The 24,547-nt window shown below is 40.3% G+C and overlaps 1 protein-coding gene and 1 pseudogene across 1 annotated transcript; one reads left to right on the forward strand and one right to left on the reverse strand.

Moving 5' to 3' along the window:
- Positions 1-16,269: 16,269 nt before the first annotated feature.
- LOC149011234 (7-deoxyloganetic acid glucosyltransferase-like) lies at positions 16,270-18,301 on the reverse strand. Its single transcript, XM_089162159.1, has 2 exons — positions 17,636-18,301; positions 16,270-17,549 (listed from the first exon to the last, which is right to left on the reverse strand). The coding sequence occupies exons 1-2, from the start codon at positions 18,144-18,146 to the stop codon at positions 16,615-16,617; spliced, it is 1,446 nt and encodes a 481-aa protein (XP_089018285.1). The 5' UTR covers positions 18,147-18,301; the 3' UTR covers positions 16,270-16,614.
- Positions 18,302-20,890: 2,589 nt separating this feature from the next.
- LOC149011235 (protein LYK5 pseudogene) lies at positions 20,891-21,280 on the forward strand (annotated as a pseudogene).
- The last annotated feature ends 3,267 nt before the right edge of the window (positions 21,281-24,547 follow it).

Genomic DNA, 24,547 nt, shown 5'->3' on the forward strand with positions numbered 1-24,547 from the left:
GTCTAGGTTTACCGATGCCCTATACGTTAGAAAATTTCCTTAGAATTTTCTTAAGCTTTTGAAGGTCTCACTCGGGTTCAATTGATGCCCTATACTTTAGAAAATTTCCTTAAAATTTTTTAAGCTTATGAAGGTCTCACTTGGGTTCGACCGTTGCCCTATACTAAGAAAAGCTTTTGAAGGTCTCACTCGGTTTGGAACCGAAGCCTTTTGAATAGTTTCTAATATTGCTCTTTTATTCTTGTGTGGCTCCCATTCAAAAGAGGTTTGGTATTTGAAAATGCAAATTGTATTGATAATTTTGAAAGTTTGATTCATCACATCGCAAAATTAATATATCATCTAGGGATAAAACTTTTTAAGATGCTTAGCATTCCACGATCGATCAAGTTCACGTTTGGTTACTAGATTCTTCAGCTTTTAAGCTCCTGAACCAATTGGCTTCACGATCAAGTATGGTCCCTCCCATGAAGGGTCCAATTTCTTTTGATGACATGGATCCGATGCTAAGGTTCTCTTGAGGACTAAGTCTCCCGATCGATATTGTCAATGCTTTACTTGGGCATTGTAGTGGGAGGCCACGCTCCTTTGATAGTATGAAATCTAGCCCTATCCTAACCCTGACCCTAACCCGGAATCCTTGATGTTTGTAGGTCCGAAGACCCGAAGTGGTGGAAGAAGACAGTTGTGGGCCCTCTCAGTAGAAGACATGGTGTTTGATTCTGAACCCATGGACATTGATGATGGTGCCCCTTACTTGGATGCACTGTCAGTGTTCGGTGAGAAGCTGCACCTAGAAGAGGAGGAGATTAGTTGAAGTACCTAATGCACTTCCGAACTTGATTCGAAGGTAATTCTCTGGCCTAAACTTGTTGATTGAGTTGTAGGAGAAAGCCTAAGTGATTTTGACTTAATCTGGCCTTCCAATTCCCTGACTAAAGCTTGTTGACCTAGCTTGGTCGACTGGGCCAGTCGACCAAGCCAATCAACCAAAGGATTTATAAATCTGAGAGAATGCTGATTTTTGGATATTTTATTGTCTACTTAAGTGAACCTCGAAGTTAGAACCCTATTCTACTGTTAAAACCTCTTGAGAATGTGGAGAGAGCCTCCCAAGACATCTCCTTGGTAGTTGTGAAGGATTCTTGCATTAATCATTGTCTCTCATTCCCAAGATCATCCCCAAGGTATGTATTCTCTCACTCACTCTCTAATCTACTCTCACCTCTTCTCTTCCTTGCTGTTGAGGCCATGAAGATGGTGCTGCAACCTTGCAACCACCACTTCATGTGCTTTCTCCTTTTCATCTGCTTAAACCCCTCTCAATCCATCTATGCTATTCCACCATTTTGATTCTTATCTATACATTTACATGATTCTGTTCATAGCAACTTGATTTCTTAACCTAAACTGATTTCTATAGTATGCTAAGTTTGATTTTAGGTTAGTAATCGATCCTAATCTATTGTCCATCATTTCATTGCTTGAATCCCTATATCCTCTTTGCATTTTCATTTGATTTCTTTGAAAACTATGATTCTAGCATTTAGAGATTAGGGTTTCAAATTGGGGATTCCTAATTATACCATTTTTTGATGTTAATTCTTTGCTAGATAGTGTTCATTTACTGTTCCTAACAATCCCTCTAAATTTCAGAGTGATCCGAGCTCCAGAAGATAGATTTTGGATGAAAAATCACTATTTCAGCCCGACACTATTCACTTGGTTGACTGCTTGGTCGACTGGGTCAGTCGACCAAGTCAGTCAACCAAAGGAATAGTGTCGGGCTGAAATAGTGATTTTTCATCCAAAATCTATCTTCTGGGTCAGTCGACCAAGTCAGTCAACCAAAGAAATACAACATTGTGTAATTTCCAATTTGATCCGTTCGACCTCTGATTTTCTTGATTTCTCTTCTAATATTGCATCTATGTTTGTCTAGGGTCTAATTACTATCTTTGGAACCTTTCTCTTTTCATCTTTGGACTATCTTCATCTCGATTCAAGGTAAGGACGGTTGTTTACCATAATTACATAGGATATGTGAAATATTACTTCGATGTTGGAAACTTAGTATATTTACATTATTTATGGTATTCTTATCATCTTATGACTGTTGTATGTACTTCAAGACAGTAGTACCATGTTATATGTCCTTTTGATTATCATGATTGTTCATTCTTATTAATTACATATATGATTGATCATGTTATGATACATATCTTTCTATATGATGAAACATCATTTGTGTATGATATGATGAAATTGAGAATGTGATTGGATAAGTATGATTTGGGATTGGGGAATGTCCTATGGACATTTCTGTCCTTGGACATCGAAGGGAATAGTATGGAATGTTCCCAAAGGTGCCCACTGATGCTTTCCCGGATTATTGGATGACATACATAGGACCTGTCTAGTGGTGTTGGCTAGGATGTCCTTGTTGTATCAGACCCGAATTGGAAGGGCATTGAGACCGAACGACCCGTGGTAGTAATGTGGATTTGTGGGCGCTCAAGACCGGTAACCAACCCATGAGAGGACATAGATGACATACACGTTAGAGGCCGTTTATTGGTAGGGTTGCAAATAGCTAGACTTGGGCTCACGGGCGCTCAAGACCGGTAACCAACCCGTGAGAGGACGTGAGAGCTTCCCGTCTATTATTTGTGGATGACCAATAGGGTTGATGAGTCCGTAGTTAGGGACTATTATGACTCTAGTGTGAAGGATACCGGAAAGGATCTCCAGGGGCGAGGAATGGAAGTATCTTGATCTGACTTGATACGACTGAGTAGATGACTTGCATTGGGCTAGGCTTTACCGTGACATGCCAATACTTATACCAAATGGTTATGTGAGAGAGCTGTGACTTAAGCCCCAGCCATGGATTGTCCCGAGGTGTAACAACCCCCGTATTTCTAACTCGAGATCCGTATTTCAGGTCCGAGAACCCGAAGGTCTAGTCGGGTAAGCTTGTGGAGTGTCCAGATAGAAGTCCATGATCCATACCCTGAACCCATGGATCTGGATCCTTTGTCTGAAGAGCCTGCCTTGCTTGGTAGTTGGTCTTCTGGAAGACAAGGGTTGTTTGGAGATGTCCAGAATGAAGGTAAGATCTCCCCCATCTCTTCTTTAGGGCTAGGTTGTACTTGGATATCAACCCCCCTAGCAAAAGCACCCTTGTATGGCAAATTACATGGGGGCGGTTGCTAGTAGCGGTCGATCAAACCAAGCGACCACCCGGTCTGTTTTCGGAGTTTTTGCCCTATTTTGCCCCCTGACTTCTATAAAAGGTAACCCTCGCCCAACTCATGAATATTTTATTCGTGGTTACCATTTTTGGAGGTTACACGGATGCGGAGAAGTTCCGAAAGTGGATTTGAAGTGCTAGCAGTGATCTGGAGATCAGTCCTTCCCTTTTTTTGGCTTTCTGAAGTGAGGTAATGGATTCACCCTTCATCCTTTATCTCCTTTGTCTTTTAATTTAGTGTTAACCCATCCCCTCATCATGGTGGTTACCCTTTATGATCAATTGTGACTCTCTTTCCAATCTACTTGAGGTGATTCATCCGAAAACGAAACCCTGCTTTCGTGAAAAGGATAATCCAATCAAGGGGAGAGTTCTGGGTAACCCAATGATGGTAATTGTTAGGTTTTCCTTCACCCTTTGGCTTTGGGAGTGTTAGGTTCGAGATTTAGGTCATGATCACCCAAAATCCGGATTGAAAACGGGTGATCAGAAGCCTGAGTTTCGGATTGAAACTCTCTGTTTTTGGGACGGTCACTAGTGGCGGTCGCTCAACCTAAGCGACCGGCCCGAGCAACCGGCTGGTAAACAGTGACCAAATGACTTTTGGTTTTGATTCATTTTGATTCAATTAACTCATATAATATTGTAACCCTGTGTTTAGGTATACTCTGTTTGAAAAGAAAGTCTTGCAATAGTTAACAGATCTCTTTTTGCGGACAGTTTACTTATATGCGGTAAGGACATTCAATCCTATCTTTTGAATAGACTTGAACATTCTAGTCCTGTGTCTGTTAGAATTAGTAATTCTTTATATATATTGTTGTAGTCATGTTTTATATACTAATCTTGTTATACTACTGTTGTTTGTCTTGATTTCTTATATACTTTGTTGATTATGAATGTTATGTACTGTTAACGATTAGTATTTGGTTCTGATAGATGAGGTATTCCTTTGGGATATCTTAGCTTGGGATATCAGAAGGCTGTGGAATGGGACACATGCCTGCTGATGTCTCCAAAGACTTGTCATGATTTGTTTGATGACATTCTTAGGTAGAGTCTAGAATTGCATGGTTAGGTACCCCACATGCTACTACCCTTTCAGTAGGGGGATTGAAACCGAGTGACCCGTGATGACAGTGATGTGACGTTGGTCCACTGTTAGTCATATAAATTGTAGGGTTGCATATGTTAGGGTTGGGCTCATGTACGTCCAAGGAATGGACCGGGTGTCGTGAGGAGTCATGAGAGCACCTGCCCCAATAATATGTGGATGACCATAGGGTTAAGGAGTGGAGTCCAACAGCGGTAGCCAGTTCGTGAGGATTCTCATTCCTAGGTTGCGAAGGATACTGAACCGAGTTGGTTGGTGCCATAGGGGATGTATCTGGACTTCATGTAGACATGTAACCAGTATGACCTTGCATTGGATTAGAAACCCCGACATGCGCCATACTCATTACCAATGGTCGTGGTAAGAGAGTGTTGACTTAACCCCAGCCATGGAAATGAGAGCCAGGTGTGGACTTTCCCTTTTTCCCAGGATCCCTACAGAGGAAACCAGTCCTTGCCGGATCAGAGCGACTAGACCTACCCAGAGGAGGGCTGGTGTATATCTTAAAGCATGTCAACTGTTAGAGACTTGCATAGTTAGAAATCATAGTATCATTCATACTTTGCATTCATTCATATTATTTGTGCATTTTGGCATTGTTGGATAATTGATGGGAATTATGATTGTTTCTTACTGAGTTCTCAAGAACTCACTCCTTTATTTTGTATATGTTTATTAGCCTGCACAGAAGAAGGAATTGTACAGGAAGATGGACTTGTTTCCTATGAAGGAATCATCCCGTATGAAGAGGATGTAGCACCATCAGCGGGAAATGGAGATAGCCTGTGCGGGAGCTCCTGCGGGTGCATGGAGTGCGCTTATCGCACCTATTGATGGTCAGAGATGAAAAGTGATTAGACAGTTCGCTCAGCGAATGGAGAAGAACTGGAGGACACCCTATCTTGAGATTCATGAAAAACACTATTTAACCTTAGAAAAGGAAACTGGAAAGAAATTGATATAACTCTTTTGTTTACTTCCACTAAACTCGTATTCATTTTATTTATTATTCTTTCCTTTTATTATTGTTATTGGATTATTTGGACTCCTGTAATTCCTTTAATTCATTTATTGAACAGTTATTGCTCTTGATTATCTTTATTTGTATTTAATATTGTTGATAGACTAAAACCGTGGATCCTGTGACGGATCACTCCCACGGGTTGTCGGGCGGGTAACCGAGACCGGCGGGTGGGGTGTGACACGAGGGATGCAAGACCCATTGTCTACCAGAACTTAGTGACAGGACCCACCCAAGAAAAGTATGGTGCTATGACTTAAAGCATGTCTACCATAGAGACTGGCATACATAGAGTTAGATTCATATTTACATCATCTGTTTCATATCATCTTGTATCATGTTATGCTTTTTGTCATGTATCTATGTATTATGGAATAACTTGCCTTGCTGAGTTCTTTAGAACTCGCTCCTTCTGTGCAATGTTTTGTTAGACTTTCCTACAGGTGTCGAAGAACTTGATGGCCCCCACTATGAGGAGACCACTGATAAAGCATACTACCCTCCGGGTGTTGGCTACTATGAAGATTACCCTGAAGATCCCACGGGTGATTATGCTACATTCCAGGATTAGCTCTAGCCTGGAGTGGGAGCGGCCGTGCCTAGTGTCTTTTTCTTACACTTAGGACATCTTGTATAAAAATAAAGAAACCTTAGTTTAAATGTTTAACTATTTATGTTATCTTTTAAGACTTGGATTTGTAACCCTTTTGATATTCGAACTACTTTCCGCTGCAACTTAGGGAATGATTTCCGCTCACTCTCTTTGTTTTTTGATTATATATACCTTGGTATCTTTTACTTCCGCAGTCTAATTATATTATCTCTTTTAATCTTGTCTTGATCTTATGGTTTGTATGACATTACTTTGATTATATTGTTCATGATTGTGTTATCGCATATGTGGAGGCACGGTTCCTCGATACTTGATCTTCGGGGCTGTGGATCACATACCCGGGTATGCCAGGTAGGGTACCGGCTGGGTGGATGTGACAAATAGTGTTGAGTTAGGGCGATAACTCTTGCCTGGATTTCATCCAACAGATCTAAGCTATCATGTAATCCTTGCTCGTTTGCTTTCTCTTCAAATTCTCGTTCTCTGAGGGTTCTTGCCATCACCTGTCACATCCTCCCAGCCGGTACCCTAACTGGCATACCCGAGAGTGTGATCCACAGCCCCGAAGATAAAGTATCGAGGAAATCATCCTCCCACATATACAATAACATAATCATAAACAGGAAATAAATCAAGGTTTAATATTATAAACAAGGTTCAAAACAAAATGAATAATCAGTATAATCAGAGTGCGGAAAGATACCAGATATCCAATGATATCAAAAAGGAGTAAAGTGAGGCGGAAACTCACTTCACCAAAAATAGCGGAACGTAGTATGAAAATCAAAAGGAATTACAACTGAAACAAATGTACTAAGAAATAAACTAAGATCAAAGCGTCTTCTAGTTTATAGATAACGTCTTCATAAGTGTGGACTTCGTCAATCCAATGAATCCGTTCTAACTCTATGCAGTTCTCAAAAGTAGCGCAGCTTGATCCGCCGGGGAATCATCAAAGTAATCTTGATCGTTGCCAGCACTTTGCGTGTAATACGCTTCATCAACTTGTGCTTCGTTGTACTGCTCGTCATGATAATCTATATCTGCAAGATAATCTAACAAAAAGAAATATACAAAAGGAATGAGTTTCGAAGAAACTCAGTATGGTAGTTAATCCATAACATCATAGATAACATGTGGCAAAACATAACATGATGCAATGCAGTATGAAACAGATAAAGTATGAATGCATCTAACTCTATGTATGCTGGTCTCTATGGCAGACATGCTTTAAGTCATAGCACCGCACTTCTTAAGGAAAGTCCGCTCACACCCCCAACCATATAAGATATCTTGGGCTCCCTCAACCATTTAAGGTATCTTGGGCAGCCGGTTGGTAATGGGTCCTGCATCCCTCTCGGACAAACCATGGTAGGGGTTAAGTCAACACACTCTCTCACAACCATTTGGCATAAGTACTAGCGCATGTCAGGGAAAAGCCTAGCCCAATGCAAGTCATCTACTTAGTTACATCAAGTCAGTTCCAGATACTTCCATTCCTCCCCTCTCGGAATCCTTTCCGGTATCCTTCACACTAGAGTCACGGATATTACTCACCGGACTCATCAACCCTATTGGTTATCCACATATGGTAAACGGGAAGCTCTCATGTCCCCTCACGAATATAACTCACCGGTCTCGAGCGCCCATGAGCCCAAGTCTAGCCATATGCAACCCTCCAATAAATGGTCCCCACAATGTGATTCCCGTCCTCTCACGAACATAACTCACCGGTCTTGAGCGCCCGTGAATCCCCATTGCTACCACGGGTCGTTCGGTCTCAATACCCTTCCGAATCGGGTCTGATATAACAGGGGTGTATCCTAGCCAAACACTGCTAGACATCCCTAGGTATGACAACCATTGATTCGGGAAAGTGTCGATGGGCAACCCCGGAAAAATCCCATACTATTTCCGATAATGTCCAAGGACAGAAGTGTCAAAAGGACACCTCCCAATCCCAAACCAAACTTAATCAAACACATTCTCAGATCAGTCATGACATACACAACCAGTAGTTCATCATATAAAAGAGAATGTAAAAGCAACATCAGATTAAGCAGTAATAAGTAATTCATATAACATAAATAATGAAAAAGATGATATAAACAAGTGCTACTGTTCCCACAGTAGGAGATCAGAATTAAAATACAATAACAGTAGGTAATCTCATAGTTTCATAAAGTAGAAACCAGAGAACAAGCTATCTACGTAGTTAAGGAATTAACTGTCCTTACCTTCTAACTTGGATGGGATCTTAAAGAATCAAGTATGATCTTGACTAAACCTGAGAAGACAGTCCTAAACAAGTGCACACAACATGTTAGGAAAGATGCATAAAGGAAAAGATCATAAATCAATCGAAACAGACCAAGATTGAGGTTGTTGTACTCATTGGTCGATTGATTGGTCTGCTGGACCAGTCGACCAATGAGTCGACCAATGCGGAGAGTGGCCTGCAAGAATCCGAATTTTGAGAATCCAGAGCCGAATTCGATGGTTCAAAAGGGTACAAATCAGAGGGGAATTATCATGGTAGTATTCTAGGGTATAGAGGACATCAATCATAGATCAAAACAAGTTCTCAAGTTACAACCTAAAAATCATGAGGTTAACCTAATTAGGTTGAACATAGGTTAGGAGGGAAAAATAGAAAAATTAAGGATAATGAACTAGGATATGAAAGAATTCAGATCTAGTAAAGAAAACATAATAATTGGGTTAACATGATCAACAAGGGGGTTCCTGGGTTTGATCCAAGAAGATTAGGGTTTCACCCTTTTGGCTCCCTGGACAAATAATTGTGAGATCTGGATGAACAAAGACAAATCAAAACAGGAAAATATAGATGATTAAGTTTTAGGTTAACACAATGTCACCCAAAAAGGATTTCCCTTTCACAAGGTAGGTTACCAAAAGTTCTCCAGACAATCACACGAGTCGGTGGTTTCAAAGGATTAGGGTTAGGTTTTCAAGAATTCAACAGGCAGGGTTTAAGATCATGATGATGATCATGATTCTTAAAGAATATGGTGAGATCAGAGAATTGATGATTACAAGAGTGCTTCATCATCTTTCTAATCTCAATGAAGAATAGAATAAAAGAAAGAAAATCAGAGATAGAAGACAGAGTGAGTGAAATCATACCTTTTCTGTAGAAAGATGAAGAATTCTTCAGGTCTTTGCGAGAAATCACCAAAGAATGCAAGGGAATGGGTTAGATTAGGGTTCTAACTCGTTCCAGAGGCTTAGGAGGCAGAGGAGGCGGTGTATTCCCGAGATTAGACTTAAATAGAAGAGATAGGATTCAAATTTCAAAAACAGAATCAATTGGTCGATTGATTGGTCGATTGGTCCAATCGACCAATGAGTCGACCAATCAAGACAGCAACTTCAAAACAGGGAATTGAAGGCTCAGATCAAGTCCAAACATCAAGGGGTTTTGCACACACCTAGAGTGACATACCTAGGAGTTAGAAATGCCTTTGAATCAATACAGAGACCACTCCAAGACCATCCACTAATCCAATCTTCATCCGGGTGCAGTTTCCACCATTGGGACACTAGCATCAACACTCATGGATTCCAATCCAGCCATCAAGTCTTCAACAGAAATGGCCCAAACATGACTTCTTGCCTTACTTCGGGTCACTGGACCTACAAATAACAAAGTTTCCGGATTAGGGTCAGGGCTAGGTTTCACATCACCTCTACTGGGGCTTAGGCTTTTAATCCATATGTTAACTTGAATGGAGCCTCACCCTGGGTGTTCAAACCATAGTTTGGTAAGCCCAAAGAACATTTGGGAGTTCCTCGACCCGTAAAGCTTTGCCTAATTCAAGTCTCTTCTTCATTCTGTCTAACATGGTTTGATTGGTTACCTCTACTTGGCTGTTGCTCTGGGGATATGCTACTGAGGACATTTGAGGCTCGATCATGTAAGTGTTGCAGAATTGCTTGAATTGGGGGTTGTTGAATTGTGTTCGATGATCGGTTATCCACCTCTGGGTAACGAGTCTCTGCATCGTTCAAGACATGAATAATATAATAGATTGGATTTTGTATAATACCTTCTTCTTGAACGAATATTGCACTTACTTCGCCTGATGATGTAGCCAAGTATAATTGTAACTCCTTTTTACTGATCGGCCTCACGAGCAATGGAGGATGTGATAGTTTTTCCTTCAGCTCTTCAAAAGCGCCCTGGCACTCTTTGATTCCAAATTCGTTTTTCTAAATAGCTATTTGTTTCAAAGATTTAAAGAAGGGTATGTATTTTTCACCTGACCTGGAGATGAATCTATTTATTGTTGCTACCCGACCAATTAGGCATTGGACTTCTTTGATGTTCCTTTGGCTTCATGTCTAAGATAAGTGAGTTAGTTTGGTTTTGAAATCTGTCTCTTGCTCTGATCCAGTCATGGTTCCTTGCGTTTCTTGATTAGGGTTTAAACAAATCCTTTCTAGCTTTTCCACTGGTTCGGCTCTTTGTAGTGCCTCTTCATCTCGATCATCTCTGACTTCGACAGATGTTGCTAAGTTTGTTTTTGCCCTTTTTGGCATATAATTGTTATTGTCACATCCCTACAGCCGGTACCCTATTTGGATTACTCGAAGTGTGACCCACAGCCCCGAAGATCAAGTTTAGCAATGATCATATCCACTTAGCACAATAACATAATCAAAAGCAAGAAAAATCATTGTCGTTAAGTAATTTAATAATAAAATCAAAAAGGATCTCAAAAGGATCACAAAAGAACATCAGAGTGTGGATAACAAGGTACTAATTAAAAGATAATTGTAGAATATAGCGAAAATATACCCCACAAACAAACGCAGAAGGTAGATGAAAAACCTAAGCAAAGTCTAAAGCTATCAGAATTAAAATATATATCTAGAAGAACAAAGTAAAGTAGTTAAAATCTTTTGTCGGCTCTTTTTCTTCTTCAGTCTTCATCTTCTTCACCGTAGGGTTGTGCACTTGTAACTTTCGAGTCAGCATCTAGCTCACAATCCCATCGGCAAATAAGACAATATCGGCTGCCATCACTGGGAGTGTTCAGTGTAGTCCAAACCTATGTGTTGGTCACACCATTGGTCATGACCTTCTTCAAGGATTTTCAAAGCTGCACCATGTAAGGAAGGGTCTTCCATACCATAGCACGGGTTCTCTTCCGTTCCTACAAAAGCATCTAAAAACATGTTCCCCGAAGGGTAAGCTCAAAAAGAACTTAGCAAGTAGTCCAATCACAATAAACATCTTCACACACAATCCAAGGCAAAATAAATGCAATGAGATGAAACAATGTAAGCAAGTATGCTTCTAACTCTAAATATGCTAGTCTCTATTGGTAGACACGCTTTAAGTCATAGCACCATACTCCTTTGGATGGGTCTCAAATCACTCTTCCTCAGCCTTCTCGGCATCTTGGGTTCTTCGTTTGGTAATTGGGTCCTAAAACCTTCCCAGACATACCTTGGCTGGGGTTTAGGTCAACACTCTCTCACATCACCATTGGTCTGAGTATTGGCACGTGTATAAGGTTAATCTTATCCCAATGCAATTCATCTACTGAGTCACATCTACTCAAGGTTAGATACGTCTATTTCTCGCTTCTCGCGATCCTTTCCGGTACCTTTCCCACTAGAGTCACCGTCTCCTTCCCGGCTACGTAGACTCTTAACCTATTGGTCATCTACACATAGTAAACGGGAAGCTCTCATGTCCTCTCATGCTTCCCGCAATCTCGAGTGCCCACAAGCCCAAGTCTACCATATGTAACCCTACCAATGAATGGCCCCCACAATGTGATTCATGTCCTTTCACGGATTGGTTACCAGTATTGAGCGCCCACAAATCCCCATTGCTGCCATGGGTCACTCGATCTCAATTCCCCTCCCAATAGGGTCAGATATGACACAGGTTTTCTGGCCAAACACTTCTAGACCCATCCTAGGTATGTCAACCATTAGTCAAGGAAAGCATTAAAGGGCACTATAGGAAAGCGTCCCATACCACCTCCACTAGTGTCCAAAGACAGGAACGCCAAAAGGGCATTCCCCATTCCGCAACTACAACCTAGACATTCACATCATATCATAATTTCATACATATCACATTCACATTCACATCATAGTCAAAATCACATTCACATTACTCCATAATCAACTCTATTATGTAAATCTCAATATGAACATGCTACTATAGTTATAGAAGTAATATAATGTAAAAACAGCAGTAGCTAACTCATGCATTCAAATCATATCATAACAAGGTATGTAAATATGCATATTGTGAGTGGAGTACTCACCTTGAATTCGACATCATAAACTTCAAGAAAGAGATCAATGGGCAAGTCCAGGATCACCAAAATAAGCCTAAACAAACATGTATTGAACATAAGGAACAAACCCTAATGATCAGAGACGAAACTGAAGCAAAACATAGAAAAGTTGGAGTTACTAACTCTGTGGGTCGATTGGCTGGGCAGCTTGGGGCAATCGACCCAGTGAACAGTACGGAACAGAAAACCCTAAATTGGCCATAACTTCTTCGTTTGAAGTCCGATTAATCCGAAATTTGAAGGGGAGTTCCCCATAAACATAATAAGACTATCTATGAAGGTCTAAGCATCAAACATAGTCAATGGAATAGAGTTCTAATTGAACCATAGCAATTAGGGTTTTACCGAAGAGACTCTGTGTATCTCACGGGAAGACTAGAGAGAAAGGGGTTTCACTCTAGGAAAGAAATAATAGTATTTCAAAATCAAGAGTTCGCATTGGGAAGGGTCTAACAAGTAAAAGACAACAAGGTCTTTGAATGGATACCCTTCTTGAAGGTTACCTAAAATTTCCTTCAAAATAAACCCATAGTAGATTCACAAAGGGAAAAGGGAAAAGGGAAAAGGGATTCACCCAAAAATTATGGGGATATAAGGAGAAGTCAAAAGCAATGTCATGAAACCTTCCTCACAATCACAGAGGTATATAGAAGACAAAGAGAGAGTAACTCATGGTCTCATGGAATATCAAAATATAGGAAACTCACCATATGGCTTCAAGGAAACATAGAGTGAATGGAGATTCACTCTAAGACTATGAGGATCAGAGAATAGACCATAACAGTAGTGTAATACCTTCCTCATAATCAAAACAATTAGAAGAAATAGAAGAGAGAGTATATCTAGAGAGAAACAAATCGATTACTAACCTTGAAGAAGAAGATTTGATGGAGAAACTCTAACGGGTGCTTGGGGATCTTCCTTGGCTTCGAAGAGGAGGTTCTAAGGTCGTTCCCACATTATCCAGAGGCTTAGCAACATAATGGGGTTGATCACCACAAAATTCTAATAAATAGAGCTTCAAAAACCCTAAATATTTTGAAATTACACATAAGCCCCTGTCACTGGGCAGGCTGGCTGAGTAGCTTGGCCTAGTCGACCCAGGTTGACAACAAGCCCAAATTCATGGATTTCAAGCTCTAAACCTCAAGATTTTTGATGGGGCTTCTCCCAACTCAACAAGCAACTTTCCTAGCATTGAGGAACCTTCCAAAACATGTACAACTAGGCCTCAAGTCCATCAACCAAGCTCTTCAACATCAAGATGAAATTCAACTCCAAAATAGATAAGGTTCCAAATAGGGAACTCCATCGTCAATCTCCATGGGTTTTGGGTCAAACACCATGTCTTCAACTGAGATGGCCCACAAAATCTTTGTCCTTCACTTCGGGACTTTGGATCTACACTAAGGGAGAGGTCTGACCTAACTTCCTAGGATCTCCAAAGATATCAACATTGTACTCAAGGTCCAACTTCAAGGTCAAACATCAATCAAGCTCTTCTTAATCCAAAACAGACAGGGTGTCCAGGTTAGGGTTGGATTGGATTTCACTATTCTAGCTTTGCTGGCTTGATTTTTGGTCGGCAGTACACTCTCCAATCCCTTCACTACTCGAAAACTTCATTTCCATATGTAATGTGTACACCACTGCTTTGAGAGCACAAAGAGTTGGTCGTCCAAAAATATTATTATATGCTGACAGGTCTCGAACAACCATAAAATTGGATTGTACGACCCTATCCCTTGGGTGTTCTCCAATTTGGAAATCCAATATGTAGTTCCTTCTAATCGGGTGGATGATCCTGTGAATCCATAGAGTTGAGTTCCACATGGAACAAGCATATCTTCACTCAACTTTAACTTTTTAAAAGCCTTCAATGATAATATATCCGCTGAAGATTCAGTGTCCACCAGGACACTGTGAACCTCTGTCCCTGGTAACACAACCTTTATCACCAGTGCATCATTGTGATGAATCTTGACACTTTGCATGTCTTAAGAGGAAAAGATGATAGGTTCTGATGATATCTTTGTATTGGACCTCATAGTTTCAGTATTTCCAATATATCGAGCCTTTCTTTTTGCTTTTCGATTTGACTCCTCTGTTGGTCCACCAAACACGGTGTACACGGGTGATCTTTTTCCTCAGTTATCTTTATCCTCTGTTCGGCATTTGGTCAGGCTCCTTCATTCCTCACGATTATCTGATCTTTCTCTTTTCCAACTTGCCTTAACTTGTGGTCAAGCTTCTTGCTTGGTTTTGACATATTTCTTCAGTTGCCCTTAAGAAAACAATTTCTCAATTTTCATTTTCAAATTCCTACAATCATCGGTCCAATGACCATGATCTTTGTGGAATTCATAGTACTTGCTTTTGTCACAATTTTCTGGTCGGGCATAAATTTTACACGACCACTTAAGTAGCCCTTGGCCTTTTATTTGCACCAAGATTTCTGACATCCTAGCATTGAGGGGTGGATGGTTACCCTCATGATATTTGATTGGTTCCACCCAACCATGATTGACCAAACCCGATCCTAGCATCCTGGTCGGTTGAAGTCTTTCTTTGCCATTTTTCACTTCTGTGTTCGGCTCCTTCTTTCGGGATTCTAGGGTTTCTAATATCTCCGCTTGTTTGTGACATCTCTCAAGCAGATTAGCATATGTTTCTGGCATATCTAGCAGGAGTTGTTTGAGCAAGCCTTCATGATTAAGTCCCTGATACAATGCATGGAATGCAATATTCTCATCTAAATTTTCAATCTCAATGGTTAGATTGTTGAACCTTTGAAGAAATTAAGCTTCTTATAGATTCTGTTCGACCTTGTTTAACAGCAAACAAAGTGTCTTCTCTCTTTTTGGTGTTTACTCCGCTCTGAAATCGTGACAGGAAAACCTGACCAAGATGGTCAAAGTTTTCGATAGAACCGTTTGGGAGTCCCAAAAACCACTCTGAAGCAGCTCCAATCAGAGAGGCAGGGAAAATTCTACACATAGTTGTTTCACTGTGTTTATACGAGGACATGATAGATTTATAATGCGTGCTATGGTGTCCTGGGCATCTTGTTCCATCAAACACAGTGAAAGTAGGGCACCATTGAATTGGTTCGCACCTTGGCTTTTTTATGCCTTCCCACAGACGAAGCCAATTGTTGATACAAAATTCTGCTCGTCCTTCCCTGCCAAGTTCCTACAAAACACATGCTCAACTTTGGGGGGTCAAAGGACATCTCCAACAAGCAAGTCAGTACCAAGGAGATATGATCTCAATTACTTAATAAGAAAATCAAGTAACTGATCACACATAATATCAATACTTAGTTTCTTATGCCTGCTTGTGGTGTTTATATAGTTTAAGACGATAGAGTTAGACTTGGACTCCAACTATTAGAAGAATTATTTACCTATCTCCTCTTTCTAGATAGTTAATACATAATAGAAGACTACCTTGATGGAGCTTTCTTGACCATATGGTCGGACCGACCCTTGATCGGATGGTCGGACTAGGTTGGTCCAACTTCTCTAAACTTGATGATCGGACCGGTCAGAAGATAATGATAGTTCTGATCATTAACAATACCCAAAATGTCTTCGAGAACTACCAGAACTTTTGTTGATGGGGGAGAATCTCATGATCATCTTTAGTAAATCCAAACGATCCATTTCCATCACCAAATTATGAAAATCAAAATGACAAACTAATTTAAGAGAAAATGCCTCTGCAACTAAAGAAGAATTGCAATAAATTGTAAGACTTCCTTGAACTTACTATCTCTACCTATGAAATTGCCACCATTATGCTAGAAACTCATTCACGGTGTATTTAATATTTGCCTAAATGTGTTTGATTTTAGCCTTTTAGGAGCATAGTTGAGCACTTTAAAACCTTGCAGTAAATGTGCCATATGATTCATCATATAAAACTTGTTAACCCATGCTAGAAAAGATATAAATGATTGGTAACAAAAACATCATAGTTAAATCCAACGGGATGGAATCATCGTAGCACATGGTTTACCTTTGAAGAGAATAAGCCATATTCATCTTGATACAATGATTGCGAAAACCAAACTTCAAGGATAACTACCCAATAAATTGCAATTCCAATAGAAAACCGAAAAATAAAGGGAGTGGCTCCGGTCGACCCCTACGCCCACTGGTCCACATCGCTTACCCTATAAGAAGTGGAAGAGACGACTTCTTGTTTTTTTCGTAAAAAATAGAGGGGCATTAACATAGGCCACAACTTCCAAATAGAGTCCCCCACTCAAGGTTGTGTCCATGGTCGAGACAAGGATCGGATGTGTTGGATCAGCTTGTCCATATTGGAACGAGAAGACCCACCATGGCTAATGCAACCCCTAGCCAACTTCGCGAGCTTTTCCACCGAACTGTCAAGCTTCTCCCTGTGCTCAATCACATCCCTCACCATCTTTTGCACGATTACTCTGTCCGATGTGTCCTTCATGTCCACACCCACCTTCCAAACCTCGCTCACAAACCTACTGTTGATCTGCTGATCTGCAAAATATGGCCAACAAATCATGGGCACTCCGGCGTATATGCTCTCCAACGTCGAATTCCAACCGCTGTGGGTGAGAAATGCTCCCACCGATGGGTGGCTCAGCACCTCCTCTTGTGGGGCCCACCCCACTATACACCCTCGCTCCTTCGTACCCTTCACTAACTCTTCTGGAATCTCCTCATCTTCTCCTCCGGTCACCAAATCAGGCCTTACAACCCATAGAAAGAATTTCCCACTTCGAACTAAACCATACCAAAACTCCAATTTTGCCTCCCTTCCGACCACTGCTAGACTGCCGAAGCTGACATACACCACCGATTTTGGTGGCTGAGAATCAAGCCACTTCATGCAGTTTCTGTCCACTTCCCAGATGCTATTCGAAGAAAGCTGAGAAACTGAGGCTTGTTCAAGCTGCCGAATTTTGCAGTGGGCGTGAAGTGGTCCGATGGTGTAGACATTTGGGATTACAGAACGGATTTCAGAGAGTACGGGGCCTTCAAGATCTTCGAAGGTGTTGAGTATAAGTGCTGATGTCCGTATCGACTTCTGAGTCGACCCTATAACCGATTCAAACACATGAGCCTTCAGGTATTCTTCCCTGAAAAAACTGGGTAGATCTCGACAGCGCAGGAAACCCTCCATCCCTGGCACGGACTTTATGAGCGCATCCATGTCCCCTGCAAAATATGATTTTGGATACGGATTTTTATAACTGTCAGGAAAGAAGGATCGCCAAGAATATCTTTTCTTGTAGTTTACATACCTCGGAAGGGAAGTTCGCCGGCAGCAATTAATTTGGGAGCACAGAAGTAAGTCCATAAGGAGCAAGCGCTGATGGTGCGAAAAGAAATGATTGGAATGTTGAGCTCCTCTGCAACATCAACCGTGAAAGGTAAGATTCCATCTGCAATCATGCAGCTCAATGGTGGAATTTGTTGTTGTTGACGAGATAGGGAGATAATCAACTCTCGGAAGAGAGGTTTGGTGATGGATTCCAGGGTTTTGAACATATCCAAACTGCGTTCGGCGTTACGGTAGTCGTCGTCCGGTAAGCCATCAGTGATGGATTCGAAGCGGAATTTGGGCCAGTGACTGAATCGAGTTTGGGCATCGGTGAAGCTAAGGAGACGTTTGTGGTTATGATCAGAGTTTAGGAAGGTGATGTAGAAGTCAGCTGGGCAGAGAAGCTCTGCTAGTTTGAGCATGCAGTTCATGTGGCCTTGAGCTGGGAAGGGGAAGATAAGCACATGAGGTACTATTGCTTCTCCGTCCATTTCGTTTTTTCTTTTCTTTCTCTCTGATGGTTGAGGCACAGAAGCAATCCGAGATCAGATGAGTAAATATAACAGAGCGATTTCTCTTGTCGTCTCCTGGGTTTCGGTTTCTGTCAAAGACTAGTTGCATTGGGATCTGGATTTCGATCTCATGCACTCGTTTTTTTAACTGAACAAAATTTTGATCCGACAGCTCACGATGTCTCACTGAATGATTTTGCTGAACCCACACAAAATCATTGTTTTCTAGATTTTAGGCCATTGGACCGCTCATTTTACTTTTTTTTTCAACTATTGAAATAAAATTTCAACCAAAATATCCATCCAACAATACATGATGTCTTGGTGAATGCTTCAAGGCAATAAACCCAAGTAAAATGCCAATGGTAGGATAGTCAAGTGGTTAACAACCCAACTCCCATGTGGAGGTCTTGGGTTGTCACCCAGCCGGCCGCACGTATACTAGTAATATTGCCCACCCCATAATAGTAACGTGCCAGCTCTCCAAATAAAAATAAATAAATAAACCCAAGCAAAATCTCTCTTTCATAATAAGCTAGTGTTTGTACTTCTAAAGTAATAAAAATAACCACTTGTCATGGCCCTAAGGATGCACGTTTGTATGAACATGACACATCCTTGTGAAATTGACTGCCATTGTTATTGGAATTATTTGGTTAGTTTAATATTATTTGTATAAGATATATCTACATTGAATTTTATTTGTATGAGATATATATACATTGAATTTTATTTGGGTTTTAGTGCCATAAATACAATGAAGCATTTAGCTAACACTGTGGGCCGTCAGATTTAGACTTTGGTCAAGATTTGGATTTCAACCATTAATTTTTTTAAAGTTTTGTTCAAATTTTCGACAAAGATCTCAATCTGACGCCAAAAATTTCGGCTGAATGGATAGCGCCAAACCTAAGCAAAATCTATCTACATTATTGGAGGAATATTCTTTTTTGATTATGTAAAATTTATTCAAACAATAAACCTCAAGTTAATCAGGATGGCATGTGTTCAAGCTTGTCATTCTCTTGAACAAAATTTGTTTTAGCATGGGCCTCTGTCAAGAGCTATGGAAGTAAATGGTCCCGCGGAGGAATCAAATGTTGTAAATATGTTTAAAATTTATTAATGTTATTTTATATAAATATTTGTTTTAATCGTGCATGAATTGTGCCTGAACCTTGTTGTGATCCTGCCATGATTATATATATATATATACTAGTAAAAATGTGCACGTGCAAATGCACGTCACTTATTGTGTTGTATATCTTAAATTTCAACATGAGAATCGTAAATTGCATGAATGCGTAAGGTGGAACGAATGGATTCATACCTTAATCTGAAAATCCCTTTCGTCTTTAAATTTTCCTGTCTTCAAATTTGTCGAAGCTTAAACTCTACTCAAGAAATTAAATACTGCTCTTCTTCCATGGACGTAGCTTTCTTATATAATACTATTGTTTGAGTTCTATTATGAATTGTGTTCATATTAGGAATCTTCAACCCATTGTGTTTCTATATTAGACTCTGTTTCTTTTTTTTTTTTCAAGATATTCTCGTAGGACAGGATTGAGATGAATCTATTTTCCTCCATTATAGATATTTACATGCTTTTAATTAAAAATTATTTTACTTCTTAGTATTGAATATTATAAATTAAGGTATGTAGCAATGTTGTACTCAAGTGATTCAAAAGCTTAGTTTAGGTTAAAACTTAAAATTGCAAAGATTTCATTACCTTATCAGTAGTTTATTATGTATCAAAGGACATCGGTATCCATAAGTTGAACACAAGCCTGTCCAAGACATTAAGGCAGGGTCTTATTTTTAATATGTTTTCATTTCTATGTTAACTTAAACACAAGGAATTTAATGGTGGGTCATAATACACTTTCTCATAAAGCGAGTTTATTTTCTGCCACTTCAAAGTATTAACTCCATCTAAAATTGATTTATATTGTCTGCAATATAGTCTCATGTGGTATCATGTGAAAAATTAATATAATCGGATGATTAGAATTCTTTTAGGATCTTTTTATTGGTGCATAGACCCATTTTTAAATCAAACTCTTGCAACTCTTTCCATCCCAGTACTGCACTGCTAATGTCGTTTAAAGAAAGGATTTTGATGTCTTGAATCATTTCTTTAATAGTTGGTTTGTTCATTTTTTTCCTACCTTTGTTAGCGTCTATTTAATTTTTTTTCATGTAGGGAAGAAGTGTTGGTTTAGCAATTTAGCTAAGAGTTGGGTTTGGACAAAATACATGGCTTTAAGTAGTTTTAAAGATCAATCGAATGGTTACTTGGTGAATGATGTCTGCATCATTGAAGCACATGTTACACTCATTGGTACAGTTGAAAAATCTCATGCCATGGTCTTGTTTTGCAAGACATTGAAAATCTCACATCTTCCATATTCTGATCTCATCAATTTCAAATTGATTTATATTGTCTGCAGTATAGTCTCATGTGGCATTATGTGAAAAATTAATATAATCGGACAATTAGAATTCTTTTAGGATCTGTCTATCGTGGAACCATTAATGGAGACCTAGCTGCTACTAAAAATATCAATGGATATGTCTTTAAAGAAATTAATTTACTCTCCAAGATCAACCATATCAATATTATCAGGCTTTCGGGTGTGTGTTTCAGAGAGGGGCATTGGTATTTTGTTTATGAGTATGCTCTGAATGGACCTCTAAGTAATTGGCTCCGAGGCAACATGAGCAACACAAAGTTTTTAAGCTGGACACAACGGGTACAGATTGCACTGGATGTGTCCATGGGGCTTAATTATCTTCATATCTATACCAACCCTTCTCATATCCACAAAGATATAGAAAGCAGCAATATTCTTCTGGACAGCGATTACAGGGCTAAGATAGCCAATTTTGGTTTAGCAAGGTCTACCGAAGGGAAGGAAGGTGATGATTTCACCTTGACGAAGCACATTGTTGGGACAATAGGTTATTTGGCACCTGAGTATTTAGAGAATGGTTTGGTCTCTCCGAAGCTGGATGTGTATGCGTTTGGGGTTTTGATGTTGGAACTATTAAGCGGAAAAGATGTTGTTTCATTGCGAGGGGAAGATTTGATCTTTTCTGATTGTTAAAAGCTTTACTCCAGGAGGGAACTAAAGCAACAAAAGCTAGGAGAAATATTAGATCCTTCTCTAGGAGCAAATTATCCTTTGGACCTACCTCTCTCTCTCTGGCCGGACTAACAGAGAGTTTTTTGAGGAAGGATCCAGCTAGTCCACGTATGGATGACATTGTGCAGTTTCTCTCAGTAATCATGGCTGCTTCACTCACTTGGGAATCATCTCTCCTGGGTAACCAGAGTTTCAACAGCAGCTCCTAGGGACCGTAGCAGATAGGTTTGGACTATCAAATTGTGTCATTGCAGCCTTAAATTTTGCCATGTTTAATCCACAATCAAGTTAAGTCATCATTGCATACCTATTAATTGCTCAGAACTCTCACAGTTCTGAAGTTGTAGAACTTCTTTACTAGCTCTGGATTCTTTGACAGCATACACTTCTATCTTCTTGTGTATGTAAACAATTCAATAAATGCAATTGGTTCATCCTTTTGAAGACCATGCAATCGCATAAGCTGCAGAGGTCCACTAAACTGTCATTTAAGAAATGTAGTCATATTGTCTCATATCGATAGCTGTAGTCTGTAGATGAGAGATTCTGAGATTTCATCATGGAAAGATCTCTCTCTTCAAATCATTTGGATTATCAAGCCGGAAATGCATGAGTCTAGACAAGTGGAGAAGAGCACAGAAAGATTGAAGAATTAATAAACTGCATAATCAAATCAAGGTAGTTATATAATAGCAAAAAAGAGCCATACAAATAATGATGAGCATTCGCCTTTACAAAACCATGAACGGACCAGATTTCCACTTCAATAATCAATATATGAACATAATTATATTGCAGCGACATAAGACAACTCTCGCAATACAAGAAAACAGAGGCAGTAGACTCCATTTTATGCAAAAAACAGCATAACTTTGAACATGGTGAGCTTGGCTGTCATAGGTTCACTAATGCTTACCCCAACAACTCTTCAAAAGAAGCATTTGGAGTCAACACATCTCTAACATCTAACTTCATAAGACCCATTCAACAGTATTTTATCCACTCATTCTCCCATACGTTTAGCTTTCAGAAGCACAACTTCTGAATAGCTTTCTATAGTATGAGCAAATCCCTTAAAAGTAAAATAGTTTGAAAAGAAAAACACCACTGCTTGAGCTTTTATTAGTGTCATTTGCTCTTTTAAGAACCGAAGCAGTAAGATAGTAAGAAAGCAGTCCAGCATTATTATCCTACTAACAAGGAAATGTGCTAATATATGAAAAAGATAGCCTCTAGAATTTCATAAATCCATAATTTCAAGTGAATGAAATGTGAGTAATAATTTTTGTCTCTGAGCTTAACAATACCAACTCTCCCTTCAAAGCTGTTTTTATCGTAAGCCTCAAGAAAGGACTGTAAGAGAGACAAGTTCGGTTGGTTTTGTTTGGTACAAACATAGCATATCAACAGAGACAACACCAAAGGAAATTGAAGGCTCACGTGGGTGCTATTTGTATGTGACATCTTCTCTTTTTGGACTATTAATGACTTCTTTTTCTCTGTACCTCATAAATTGGCAGAAATCCCAACTGTTTTCTTTTTTTAAATTTCTTATTATTTGCTGAGTTTTTGTTCCTCCACTATTGTATCTGATACGGAGAAATTATGATCAAATCGGGTTCATACCTGGTTCGACCCTCGACCCTGGCCGAGGCAGAGGGAACCGACTCGCTCCCGAGCGAACCGGATCCAGAAGATGGCTTGCTGAAGAAGAAAACTGATTCAGCTACAAGCACGCCCTAATCCTACTTATGGATTAGGGTAATTACCCTAATGATGGCAGACTCGAATTGACGGCTGCGGCTAATCATTATCGAAGGGATAATCATCGCATAACCTAAAGAGTTATCTCAGGAGTCCTCTACTAGTCCAAACTAGTAGAAGTCTGTTGCTCAACGGATCTATCTGTTAAGATCCAACAACTACCCGAAGAAGGCTCAAGTGCATCCAACGAAGGAGATTCGAAGGTACACTCTATATAAACCTCACTACCATACGAGGTAAGGAGGATCGAAAACACACAATCTGAGACTCAGGTTTAGATACATACTGATAAACTTAAACTATCAGCGGCTTACGATCTAGATCACCTTTCCCAGTTCTTCATTCCTTAGCTCTGTGCTTCTAGCAGAGCCGTTTGTGATTAAGTTCATCAACTGACTTAACCTTCGGAGGTGGACTCCCGACTCCCGCGGTCGGGCCACATCTGACGCTTTCGTTTTGCAGGTCATCACGAGGAGATCTAAGGGCTGAGCAGATTTTGGACGCATCATTTGGCGCCGTCTGTGGGAAAGACTTGAAAAGCCATGGTGACTAGATCAGCAACCGCAGCATCCGCTGCACAACGTAATTCCGGTGTTCAGATCCCTGGAGCGAATAATCCAGATATTCCCCAGGGAAGCCAAAATCCTATCGAGGTAGATGATGGTCAGAGAGGACGTAATCCTCCTGATACATTCCAAGATCAATTGGATCAGGTAAAGATTCAACTTTTGGAGGTGAGCCAAGCACTCCGCCTGCTCACCAGACGAGTGGTTTTACCACAAGAACCTGATCAACGCGATTCAGGGAGACGTGCGTTACCACGTGATCAAAGATTGGCTGAAGACCGGAATATCGGTAAGAATTTTCGTGAAGGAGACAGAGGACCTAGGAGGATTGATGATCAACCTAGGTGAGACGATCGGTTCGACAGACCGCAAGAGAGTACAACTGATTCAAATACAAGGTTGGATACAGGGGTAAGAACTCACTCACCAACTGTCAGAAGAACCGTTCACAATGATCGAGCAGTTCGCGACGAGCTGAATGTTCGGGAAGGACGGGCTGTTCTTGATGATCGGATAGCACGGGATGATCGTGTTAATCGAGGTCGTGATCATATTGCTGAAGATCACCCGACCCAAATTGGTCAGGAATTGGCCAACATCAATGAGAAATTAGGGCAGTTGGCTAAGCGCAGGATAGCTGAGGATATTTACTCAGTCATTCGGAAGACCCCCTTTGCTGAGCCAATTGCGGGATATCAGTTTCCCCATAACTTCCGTTTGCCTACCTTTTCTACATTCGATGGCTCCGGAGATCCAACAGCTCACATTAGCTATCACCAACAGACCATGGCAGTTTTAGGTAATTCTGATGAAATTTGCAGGGTTTTTGGTTCATCTCTAGCTGGAGCAGCACAAAAGTGGTTTTCAAACCTCCCCTCTGGAAGGATCGTAAACTTTG

Source organism: Hakea prostrata, chromosome 7 (assembly GCF_041222555.1).
Source record: "Hakea prostrata isolate BN-2017 chromosome 7, UWA_Hpros_2, whole genome shotgun sequence".
Lineage (NCBI taxonomy): Eukaryota > Viridiplantae > Streptophyta > Magnoliopsida > Proteales > Proteaceae > Hakea > Hakea prostrata.

What these genes read in the sequence shown, in the direction of transcription:
- LOC149011234 (XM_089162159.1), bottom strand. Translation starts at nt 18,146, where the DNA reads ATGGACGGAGAAGCAATAGTACCTCATGTGCTTATCTTCCCCTTCCCA. An exon ending in CGGCGAACTTCCCTTCCGAG is followed by an intron (nt 17,550 to 17,635) that starts GTATGTAAACTA and finishes CATATTTTGCAG; the next exon opens with GGGACATGGATGCGCTCATA.